Source organism: Heloderma suspectum, chromosome 4 (genome assembly GCF_057233095.1).
Source record: "Heloderma suspectum isolate Gila_16-S chromosome 4, 16-S_ref, whole genome shotgun sequence".
NCBI classification, from domain to species: Eukaryota; Metazoa; Chordata; class Lepidosauria; order Squamata; family Helodermatidae; genus Heloderma; species Heloderma suspectum.
The window spans coordinates 100,098,041-100,110,949 of record NC_139461.1 but is presented as its reverse complement, the minus strand read 5'-3'; the positions used below and the strand labels follow the sequence as shown (position 1 = coordinate 100,110,949).

The window sequence follows — 12,909 nt, the reverse complement described above, 5'->3', positions numbered from 1 at the left end:
CATGTCTGATTGATTTTTATTTATTTTTTCAAAAGGCTAGAATTATCCTGAGGAATGCGCTACAAATCGGGAATTCTGTGCCACAACCTGGGGATACTTCCTAGTCACCTGTGGCAACCAGGTGACATGTTAATGAGAAATTTGAACAGAATTATCATTGGAGTTGTACCTGATCTTGGAATTCCTAATTAGGGAATTCTTCTAGCTTGATCACTCACAGGCCAGCAAGCCAGGTTGACTCCATACTTTCAAATAACGCTTCTGAGCATACTCAATACCATCATTTCAAGCAGTAGAGTCTGTTGAGCAGACAAGTTGGCCTATCTGCAAATGTGCAAGTCTTCCTGCTGCTGGTTATCATCCCCTTTGCAAAACCTAAGGATTAGCTTGATTGTGAATGACGAGGGACCTTGTAGGGGACAGACAGAAAGTGAGGGGAATATTAAGCCTGATCCAGCCATACCCAAATGGGTCAGGGTCTTTCTCAAAATTGGTCATCCCTTTTCTAGAGAAGATAATTTGCTTTTCAAGCTCCCCTCCCCCGATATTTTCCCCATTCCTTCTTGCTTACTAATTCGTTATGCATTGTCATAAAACTGCCAACCATTTTGCTTTTCACTATAAAAATATTTACCTCTTGTGGAACAGATGAACATTATCCTAATCCATTTTATTTAAAAAGTTGAGATTAACTGCTTTATTTTACTAAACACAGTTCTACTTGACCAATAATGTGAGTTATCAGTGGATTACTACTGATGATTACAACCTTCAGGAAAGTGCTGAGGATGTATTCCAAGGTACATTTTAGAATAATTCATATGTTTGAATAATTCATATGTTTGATACCTCAGTACCTAGAATAATTCTAACTTGGCATTTAAACCAAAAACAGGAAAAAAACTGGGAAATGCCAACCAGAATTAAAATGTATCTAAGTGAATCTTTGGTGCTTTGTTTTTGGCTTCATTCATCTCTCTACAGCAAGTGCAGAGGAGAGTGTGTAAAGCAGAATATCAAGACATTTTATCCAATGCTCTTCTATTTAGGATACCAGAAAGAAGTACAGTGCATGCTATACAGCCATCATCTAAATAAAGGCTTTGGAGGACCAATGAACTTTAAAACAATCTCAGTGCCAACTCTGAGACTGAACAATTAATGTAAAGACTTCTTGAACTGAAGGTTCTTTAATCTTCTAATATCCTTTGTAGTCTATTTATGCCCAGCAGAACTAATAGCAGGGTTGGGTAATGGGGTGATCTAGATCAAGAAAATGGTATGGTGGGTTATGGTTAATCCCCTGTACCCAGCACTGCTGTTCTGGTCAAATTCAGAGCCCTTCACATTTGCTTTCAAGTTGTAGTGAAAACCATAAGGAGATCCTGCTATGGATCTCCTGTTGTTTGGCTTTAAGTAGGGGTAGGAAGATGGAGACTTATGAAAATGGAAAACAAAATACTAGGCATACAGAGCTTGTAGAGTTAGTAATGTGCTTTCTAGATCATGGTTAAAGTGAATGGGTTTAATTACATGAGAGTATTTAATCCTTCTAAAACATTTGTTTTTATGGTATCAATCTGCTATTGTGGTCCAACAGAAATTTATTGGACCCCTAAAGTGTTAACTTTTTTGTTTTTTAATCTTCATTGGAAAATGCTGGAGAGACAAAAGAGAAAACGTTAACAGAAATACTGGGCTTGTACTAATTGCTTTGTAATCTTTTGGTTGGGGGCGGCGGTGTTGTGCACACACCAAAATCCTGTACATTCTTAGCAAAACCAGAAAAAATCCACTCCAGTGGTCTTGAAGTGGTAGAACCATGAAGGAACAAAAGTGGAACTTAAGGTACAGGTTTACCTGCCCTATTTTAAGATGTTACTGGGGACAGAACAGATCCAGCCTTAGGCATTGGTAGTTTCACTTCCCCGTTCATTTCAAATTGTACCCTTCTAGTTGAGTAAGTTACACACATTTTTTTTTAAAATGAAGAGCTGGGGGGGGGGGGGAGATGAAACAGTGTAGGGCAACTGAACACATAATTGTCAAGGAGTACATTCTGATCCCACAACCTGTCCTGACTTTTTAATCACGGTTAGATCCCCAGTATTGTTTCTATAATAACCCTGAGTCATATTAAGAAAGGAAAAGTCAAATGGACAGAAGCAGCCAGCTCACTCCACCTTTACAAATTTTCCCTTGGAATATTACAGATAATGCAGTTTTGATTTTGAATTCTCGTGGCGAGATGTATGTGAAATATGGAACATCTTCATAACATCTTTTCACATCTTATGAAGATCTGAAAGTTACTGTGCGTGTGTGTGTGTGTGCGCGCGCGCGCGCGCTTACATACACACTCCTCCATGAGATTTTGGTCCAACTAACATATACAGGGCTAATTTTGCTGTTGGTTCCTTTTTGTATGATGCTATAGCAATGATTCTTAAAATTCCTTAAGTAGCATCATTTTTTTTTCACGTAGAGGGTCATTTTTTTTACTTCTTTAAAAAGAGCAGAACTATATTAACATGCTTTCCTTTTATGCCACCGTGCAGCCAAGGCTGCACAAATAAAGCTATTCTGACTGTATTCTCTCTCAAGTGTTGTATCTGATAAATTTTTCACAAATGAAAACATTAGCTACAACTAATGCCAGTTAAGCCTCACCAAAACTGAATTATTAAATCTGCCTGCCTGTATTCTGTTACAGCCTTCTTATGAATACTTGATTTTATTTTGTATAATTGACAAGAGTTGTCAGGTAAGGGTGGTTTTAATGGCAATCAAATTAAGATCAACTGGTATAAGTGTCACAATGAAGAGTCTGCGTCAAGTGTTGATGAATTAATTGATGGGTCATTGAGAAATGAGGCATGTGAAGCTGTCATAAAGTGTTATACCTTGCAGTATTAGCAACCTGCTTAGTCAAAACCCAAAAGCACAAAAGAAAAATACCTCCTTTACTAGCAATTTAATTTTAAATTATTTATGACTATATATGTGAATATTTTTAACCAATGATAAGCTGAAAAGCACCACTGAGTTGATACATTTGGGCACAGAGTTTCATTTACTACATTAAGAAAAATTCAGCTTTCATACCTTGCTGTAAAGAGAAACTCTAATATATATGCCAAATATTTACACTATAATCTTGTCACTTGGGACATGTGAAAAAAAAAAACATATTGGCATTTATAAGAGATTGATGGAAACTAGTTCTAAAGCATTAATTTTTCCTAATACCACTGAAAGTACTATGTTCACTCAAGAGATATTTGATCTGAATTAAGAAACTGATGAAGCAATTGATTAATTGGAATTTAAGCCATCAGTCACTGGATCCATCAACAGATTCATTTACATTCTAAACAATCAGCTTATGGTCCAATAGGATACCATGTATTAATACACAGTCAATATGATACCCCTGAACTCATCACAATTCGTTATTGACAAGCACACAGACGCTTTTAATCCAAGCTTGATCACACTGCATATATTTTAGTTCTTCTATCGACTCTGCACGTTTTAGGAATTTTTATTTTATTTTATTATACATTGCAGAATTATTTTGCATTCACTGATCATCATCAAGAGAAAGGGATATATTTAAAGCACATATCCGTGTTCTGTTCTGATAGGATTTATATAAGAATATGATTTATATTCCCTTTAGAAGCAGAAGCCATCCAAACCCTTTTTGCCCTTGAAACACTGTGAAATCAGAACCTTTGAAATCTTTCTATGGCAGCAATTAATTCATTTTGCAATTATATTTACTTTTGGAGAACTGCCTAAAAATAGTACAGTTATAATACAGACAATTGCTACATGTCACTTCTGTTTCAGACAGAAGGCATACTGAAGTGACCAGTGTATAATACCAATTGTTTAACTGGTTTGAGAGAAGTACTATTCATTCTTTCTAAATTAAGCCTACAATCCTAAGTATACTTATTAGGGAATACATCCCATTGAACTCAATCGGGCTTACTTGAGTAAACATGTTTAGGATTGCACTGTAAATCTCACTGAGTAAAAAATATTAACCAGTTGTTGATACCAGTGTTCAAAAACACACATTATCTCTAGAGGAAATACTTGACACTCTGTGTGTGTGTGTGTGTGTGTGTGTGTGTGAGAGAGAGAGAGAGAGAGAGAGAGAGAGAGAGAGATCATTCTTAGTTTGTTTCCAGATTCTCCTGCAATTGTATGTGTTTCAGTATATACAAGATAAAAAGCTTTGATTTATTAGAATAGTAATAGTAAATTTGGGAATATTCTGCATATTTATAAGTATTTAGATTTCAAACATGCCCTACCCTTGGGAGGTTCAGGGCAAATAACGTTGATATTCCAATGCCATTTGTTTTGACAATATCAATTTGCTAATGGGGTCCAGCAGCCCCCTTTAAAGTCCTAGCTGGAAATAAAGATGTGATTGATGTTAAAATGGTTTTAGTTTAATGCTAAAATTAGATTTTATTGGTAAAAATCATTAATTAACAAAAAAACCCTATTGAGGTACATTGCACGCCACAATTCGCGCGCTCTCTCTCTCTCTCACACACGCATGCACGCGTATTTAACACCAACTAGGTAATCCTCAGTAGGCTGTCAGGAAGCCCTGGAGACAAAGACAGAAGAGAAAGCAAGCGAGAAGCTGAAAAAATACTTGAGGGATTGTTTGACGCCTTATGTTCCTGCCCAGTCGCTGCTGTCATCTATAGAAGTCATTTTAGTAGTGCCACATGCTCCTGTAGTTTGCTTTGTAGCTACTTGGAGCAAGTTTCCACCTTAATGGAACGCTTCCTGTTGATGTAAGGTATGTACCAATGGCCACGTTGGCTGGTAATGATGGGAGTTGCAATCCAAAACAATACTGGATTTTCAGGGCATAATATACCTAGGAAAAATTTACTCCTGTGGTCCAAAGGACTCCAGGAGCACTTTGTAATATGGTGAATGAGAAGGAATGTATTGCAGTGCTCACAGAAAATACTCAAGCTTTGCTTTGCCAATGGGCTCTGTCACTGTTCAAATGAATATTTCAGTGTTATTTTGGGCTAGGCTTAATCTTCAGGTACTGAAGGTAATATGGAAAACTCACTTTGGCTTTGACATATGATTCAAAGAAAAGGGTGAGGGTCCCAGAATGTGGCAGGTGATGGCCTAAACATGTCTTTAGAGCTTTTGTGTGGTATCCTGTAGGGCTTTCTCTTTGTTTCTGTTCAGGCTGCATATGAAGGCAGAGGAAAAGTTCAAGTCAAGACTTCAAAAAGTGTCTAATCACTGTGGTAGGTACATGAGATGATCAGAGGTGCACCCTGCTTCCCATTTAAGCAGACTACCTCCTCCTCCTCAACACTCTTGTTCCCAAGACTGGAGAAGACCCTTTAGAGAGAGTGTGTGTGTATGTTTGTGGGGGGTAGATGTATGACAATATGTGGGAGAATGGTGCACATTATTCCCACTTCAACCTTTGTAGTGTAAAATGGAATGGCCAGCCCATGAATTATGGAGACTCACAAAATCACAAATGATCTATACCTGAGCTGAAAATGTCTCCTTACTCTTGCATCACTTTTTTCAGGTCATGAAATTTGAGGAGTGGGGAACAAAAGAAAGCATCATATCAGAAGTACTGTTGGAGGGGAAAAAGCCATCCCCTCCCCCCCTCCAACACTGCCCTGGAATGACACTATGACATGATGTTCTTCCAACAGAAGCGTTGTAGAGAAAATGGGTGCTGGACCACTTGCTGCAGCCGGAAACATTACACAAAAAGGAAGAAAGGGTAACAAGCCTCTGCCGCTTTTGAATATATGCCCAGGAGCCTCCAAAACCCCTTTTTCAAATGAAACTGTTACAATTATTATTAACACTTACAGAATAAGTAGTAAGTAGTTGAGTGTTCAAAGCACTTAATGGGATGGTTCAGACGGTAAAACAGACCACCCTGGAATATTTAAGCGAAGGTGGGTTGTGGTGTGTGCCGTTCAAGACACAACTGCGGCTTATTGTGTTCCAAACCCAAGGATTATGTGAGGGTTAAACAACCCTCATATAAACCTAAAACAAGCCATGGATTCTGTGAGGGTTGTTTAACCCTCACATAACCCAAGGTCCCTGAGTTCAGACTATATGACAAGCAGCAGCAATATGTAGGATGGTGTCCACAGATGCTGCACACATACATACATACTGGCTGGTATATAAGTACCACATGGCATTCTGCACACAGCATTCAGCTTTTATTTTACAGAGGAAACACTCTACATTCCTGAAAAGACACCCCCCCCCCCAAGTCAGGAACCTTCTGTTGCAGCACCTCATGAAGGGCCACTGAAAGAAGAAACAGGCTTCTCCCATGGACATGAGCCTCTCCAAATTCTGGCCATTATATTTTACAACAGTCCTGTAAGGTGGGTGAATATCATGCCTATATTAAAACCTGCAGCTGGAGGGATCAGATGGAGTAAAAGTGGTTTGCCTAAGGGCACCTAGTGAATTCATGGCAGAGGCAAAGTTTGAATCAGCGATGTCTTTCCTTCATAGCTCAGCCTCTCAGCCACCACACTACACCAGCTCTTTAAATATTAGCATATCAAGTATATTATTAGTATACTTAGTATTGTTATTATTCCACTAAGGTTCATGTATAAAACAATAGGTGGAACACATAAAAGCAATAGTATTCAGTGGCTTGAGATAGGTGTCAAAACACTGCTAGCCTGAGTTAAATCAAATGTTAAAACTGGAATAGGAACTGAGATATGGTAACAGATTAAAGTAGTTTGGACAGATTGTTGGCAGTCACTCATGCCCTGAAGATAAAAGTTTATTTGGCCGTATGTGCAAAACTTCACTCTAGTCATTTGTCATTCTCTGTAGCAATACATTTCCCAAACTTTTTTGTTTTGTTTTAAGACAGGTAGGTTTTAGAATGTATGGTTTCTAAACATAATAGAAATTTCCACAACACGTGCCACAACTATTATAGCCTTATTATTCTGTAGCAGTCTGTTCAGAAAGTGATAGAAGGTGACACTTGAGTTGAACAGCTGAATTTCAAAGTGATGCCACATTTTCTGTGTAATTTCAGAAGTTCAGAGTGTCAAACATCTTTGTGCAAAAAATCACCAAACAGTACTCTGTAATTAATTATAATTTGTAGATGCACCAAACTACTAAATAGAATTGTTAACAAAATATAACATGTCTCATTCTTTACACAGGGTATGTTTACCTGCTACAGCACTGAACATATCTGGAATAATCCTGTTATTTCCACAATAAATTGGCTGCACAATATAAATGCAGAATTATAGTTTAGTTTGGGGACACATAATCTAAGTAGTTGTAACTGGAATGAGAAATAACTATACAAACCACAGTATTAATTAGTTAGTTTTTTCCTGAATCACTGCATTTAATATTTTGAAAGTATAAACATATCAAAACTCAACGTAGTATTCCTACAGACTGCAAGTTATCCTTCTTTATAGTTCAAACTACTCCTTTGATACTAATTGGAAGTTTCTGAGTACTTTCATGCAGATAGATGAATATCTGCCAATTTGGTCCAAAGACTAACACACTCCTCACCCCCCCACTCCCTACACAACTGTCATGCAGCAGCTATTCCTTCAGGCTGTAGCAGCAGCAGAGAAGGAAAGCAGGGCCGCCATCAGCCCTCTTGAGAAGCCAGCTGCATTAGGCTTTCCTCTCCCACAACTTCATCCAGCAGCCATGTCATAGGCTGCAGCAGACAGAAAGAGATAGGAAGTAGCCCCCCCCACACACACACAACCGGGTCAGCTGAAAGACCAGCCATTTTTGGATCCTTCTCTCTTTGAACTGTTCCCATTCCTTGTTCATGACAAGGCCAACAACTTCCAGTTACACTGCAGCTGTTACACCATTACATTTGCTTACAGATGGGCATAAGACTCATAAAATGTTAAGAACCGGTGCCCAGGTTTTCTTGTTTTCCTTTTCCCTCCTCATCTCTTTATCCATTTGTATTGTGACTTTTTAGACTGTAAGATTTAGGGTGGGGATTGCCTACTTTTTATTGATTTGTAAGTCGCTTTGGGAGCCTTTCCAGCTGAAGAGCAGGGTATACACATTTTAAATACATATTTTGTAATAAAGTTGCATTTAAAATTAAAACTATCAATTCATAATATTTGTATGCCACCTAATATCAGTGTTCTCGCTGTGGCTTACAACAATGTATCAGGTTAGATCTAGACTAAGTAAGTCACGCTTTATTCCCACTGAAATGAATGGGACAAGTTAGTTATGACTAGTCTAGATCCAGCCTATCATTTTTGCTTTTATCCTTCATGTTAGAGTAAAGCTGTATAAAAAGTACACAAAGAAACATAAACGACATATAGGACAATATCTTGGGTGGGTGGGAGAAGTGCTTAAAGTGTCAGAAATACATCAAATAATAATCAATCAAAATGCAGCCTGATGTGGACAAGACACTTGAATCAGTCCGTCCCACCACATGTAATCTTGTCCTTTGCCCATCTTGACTTATATGATCTAGCAGGGGTGGATTCAGCTGGGTGGGTCCAGGGAGTGGTAAATGCTTTGCTCTGTCAGGGGGTGGTGTCTGCCGCCTTAAAATAAGTTGTAGTGCATCCTCTCCTGAAGAGGACCTCCCTGGACCCACAGGTATGTGAGAACTACTGCCCTATTGCTAATATACCTCTTTTGGGCAAGGTGCTCGAGTGTGTAGTGGCTGGGCAGCTTCAGACGTTCTTGGAGGAAATTGATTATCTGGACCCATTTCAGTTTGGTTTCAGGTCAGGATACGGCACTGAAATGGCCTTGGTTGCTCTGACTGACGACCTACTTGGGGTGAAAGATGCGTGAGTGCTACCCTGTTGATCTTTCTGGATCTCTCAGCAGCTTTTGATACCATTGATCATGGTGTCTTACTCGATCAGCTCTGCAGGATGGGAGTTGGGGGCACTGTGCTACAGTGGTTCCACTCCTACCTGCAGGGCCAATTCCAATGAGTGGTATTGGGGGATTCCTGTTCTATGCCATGGCTGTTAAGCTGTGGGGTGCCACAGGGTTCTATTCTATCCCCCGTGCTGTTCAACATCTATATGAAGCTGTTGGTGAGGTCATTAGGAGTTTTGGGGTGGGGTGTCACCAGTATGCTGATGATAAAGGTAAAAAGGTGTCCCCAACCAGTCGTGTCCGACTCTAGGGTGCGGTGCTCATCCCCGTTTCTAAGCCGAAGAGCCAGCACTGTCCGAAGACGCTTCCATGGTCATGTGGCCGGCATGACTGAACACCGAGGTGCACGGAACGCTGTTACCTTTCCCACCGAGGTGGTACCTATTTATCTACTTGCAATTTCTTGCTTTCGAACTGCTAGGTTGGCAGAAGCTGGGACTGAAGACGGGAGCTCACTCCGTCATGCAGCACTCGGGTCTCGAACTGCTGACCTGCCGACCTTCCAGTCTGCAGTTCAGCGTCTTAACCACTAAGCCACTGCAGCCCATCACGGTGATGATACTCAGCTCTATTTCTCCTTGTCATCTGAGTTGTCAGAGTTGGTGAAGGTGCTGGACCCGTGGCTGGAGGCTATAGTGGGCTGGATGAGGGCCAATAAACTGAAGCTTAACCTGATAAGACAGAAGCTCTGTGGATTGGTGGTTCCTGAGTCCGGGAATTGGGTAAGTGACTTGTCCTGGATGGGGTTGCACTCCCCCTGAAGGAGCAGGTGCATAGCTTGGGAGTACTCCTAGATCCATTCCTGTCACTGGAGCCCCAGGCCTGGAGTTCTTGGGGCCAGCTTTGGCTGAACCACCAGCTATAGCCTTTCCCGGACAGGGATAACCTAGCCACAGTAGTACATACGCTGGTAACTTCCCCATTAGACTACTGCAATGCTCTTTACATGGGGTTGCCCTTAAAACCACTCAGAAGCTGCACTGAGTGCAAAATGCAGCTGTTAGACTGCTGACCGGAACATCTCATAAAAATCATGTAACACCAGTTTTAAAGGAATTGCACTGGCTGCCAATATGCTTCTGGTCAGAATTCAAGTGATGACATTTAAAGTGATGACTTTTAGTGATGACATTTAAAGCCCTAAGTGGCTTGGGGCCTCAATATTTGAGGGAGCGCCTGTCCCTATATATGCCTGCCTGAGGACTGAGATCTGTTGGAGGGGTCCTCCTCTGCATCCCACCAGTGTGAGACATACACTATGGTGGGACGTGGCAGAGGGCCTTCTCTGCTGTGGCACCCCAGTTGTGAAATGCCCTCCCCTTGGAGGCCCAATTGGCACAGACATTGGTTTCATTTTGGCGCCAAGTAAAAACATAGCTTTTTACCAAAGCTTCTGAGGGCTAAATGCATTCCCTAAAGTAACACACTGTTTTAACTGTTTTATTGTTTTAAATTTTAATTGGTATTAGCTTGTTTAATGGCTTAATATGTTTTTAGATGTTTAAACAGAGAGGAAGGCCAGGATCTCTTCTCGACCATCCCAGAGTGCAGGACACAGAATAATGGGCTCAAGTTACAGGAAGCCAGATTCCAGCTGAACATCAGGAAAAACTTCCTGACTATTAGAGCAATACGACAATGGAACCGATTACCTAGGGAGGTAGTGAGCTCTCCCACAATGGAGGCATTCAAGACAAGGCTGGACAGCCATCTGTCAGAGATGCTTTGACTTGGATTCCTTCACTGAGCGGGGAGTTGGACTCGATGGTCTTGTAGGCCCCTTCCAATCCTACTATTCTATGATTCTATGAAATTACTTATTGTTTTATACTGTTTAAATTGATTTTATCTGTACACCACCCTGAGAACTTAATGATATAGAAAGGGATACAAATGTTTTAAATAAAAAAATAAACTACTACTTGCAAAAGAAACAAACATTTGTGTTTAATATTTTAAAAGCAATTACTTCCATATGCTTAGATTTAGAGTATTTTATTTTAAAGTAGCACCAGGATAATTGTTTTAGGTATTAGATGCTTGCACCTAATCATTCCACAAAATTTCTCAAACAAAAATTTCTCATACAAAAAGAGGTTTAAAACTATTTTTACATACACGTGATTCACTGGATGTCTGTGCTATCACACAATACTAAATATTTCATTTGTATTCTTTATTACAGAATGTATTACATTGTCTGTAGGACAATGTAACACATACACATATTGCCCCATGTTTAAGGGGCAATATCTGAATGTTTCACATCAGTGTAAGTTATTATACTAACCGCTCAATCCTATGCATGTTTACTCAGAAATAAGTCTCACTGAATTTAATAAGGCTTACCCTGTAGCAAGCGTGTTTAGGATTGCAGACTAAGTCTGGAATATAGAGCACTATGAACTGAAGAACCAAAATCTTTTGTAAACTTCCCCTACCTGGCCCTCAAAAGGTTTTGGATTTCGACTGCCATTAGCCCCAACCACTATGGCCAATAGCCAGGAATGCTGGGAGCTGTAGTAGTCCAAAACATCTGGAGGGTATAAGGTTAGGGAAGGCTGTTCTATATGTACTAGTGTTTATGGTCTGATAATCAAGTCTCAATAGAAGCAAATGATCAGCAGAAGGCCACCTATATGACCCAAAAGGGCAAAGGATGCATACCGATTCCTGCTAAAACAATGCCTCCCAGGTTGTCTCAGCAGTAGAGCTGAAGCCAAGGTTAGGCAAGAGGGAGCTGACAGGGACGTATGATTCCTTTGCCATCGTGATGGAAACATGTCTGCCTGGAAATGTCAAGATTGTGGTCAACCATAGCTCCCATCAAGCCTATAGCCAGCTGTTCATAAGCTAGCCAGGCATCAACAAATAGGAACAGCTTTGTAGCTCTCAGGCAGAGAGAGAGTTGATGGCAGATGAGCGCTCAGGGAGAAAAGAGGATAATGGCTGCTTCATCTCCCTCCCTTCTTATGTCTAAAGCCAAAGCTAGAATGGCAGAAGCACACAGTGGTTGTGGCAACCCCATCCCACCAAAACTAGCCAATTTGGGCATGCAGCCTGTGAGAGGAATTGCGCATCGACATGTGAAAGACTATCTCAGGCTGCAGTCTAATTTTCTGCATTCCAAGTTGGGCAAGTGGTTTATTTGCCTAACAAGGAAATGGCTTCTAATTGTGATCTTGTCCCAAATGATGCATACACTTTTAAAAAATAAAAGCCTACCTGTTTCAATCTATGTATATTTAACATAAATAAATAATTGAAAGCAAGCAGGAACTGGAGCACAACAGTATTTTTTTTCAGTTACTCTAATTACCAGCATACATACTAGATCATTCCACTCACAAAGCATCCACGTAACAAGACCAGAAAATCTCAACGTACCTGTTTTTTCTGAAGTTCTCAGAAACACCATGTCAGATGGGATTCGTTGATTCTGTTGGAAAAGTAGATAGCATGTCTCAAAATTTAAAAAAATTCGATTCATGTTCAATTAAAATGGACTTTATCTAGGAATCTTACATTGACTTACAGTTCTGCTTTTTCAATTACACAAACTAGTAATATTTCAATAAGCCACAGTTCTTTAAACAAAGGCGTGTGTGTGTGTGTGTGTGTGTGTGTGTAGCACAACAAAGATTTTGGGGCCAAAGGGGATGCAAGCCTTTGCCTCCAAAGCTAGTACAGGGACTTGTGCTAGCAGTTTGCTTACTTCTGACAAACAAATGTCTAACCTAGCTGTCTGAAGGATAACATTTATGTGCTAATCTTCACTGTCAGGCATGTTCCCTAGAAGAAGAAGAGCAACATGTATGCACAAACCACCCCCTCCCCTATTTTGGTTTCTTGGGGACTCCCAATCTGTTTTCTGCAAAGATAGGGGGCCTACTAACAAGGCTTACATATATTATTGAC

At 40.1% G+C, this 12,909-nt stretch overlaps 1 protein-coding gene across 4 annotated transcripts in view; it reads right to left on the bottom strand.

The window, feature by feature from the left end:
* Positions 1 to 12,909, bottom strand: part of ATP9B (ATPase phospholipid transporting 9B) — a 200,942-nt gene that overhangs the window by 129,353 nt on the left and 58,680 nt on the right. For all 4 annotated transcript variants that reach the window (XM_084850042.1, XM_084850044.1, XM_084850040.1 and 1 more), the window contains one exon: positions 12,379 to 12,430. In XM_084850042.1, coding sequence (XP_084706168.1) covers positions 12,379 to 12,430 — 52 coding nt within the window. The remainder of the gene's footprint in view (positions 1 to 12,378; positions 12,431 to 12,909) is intronic.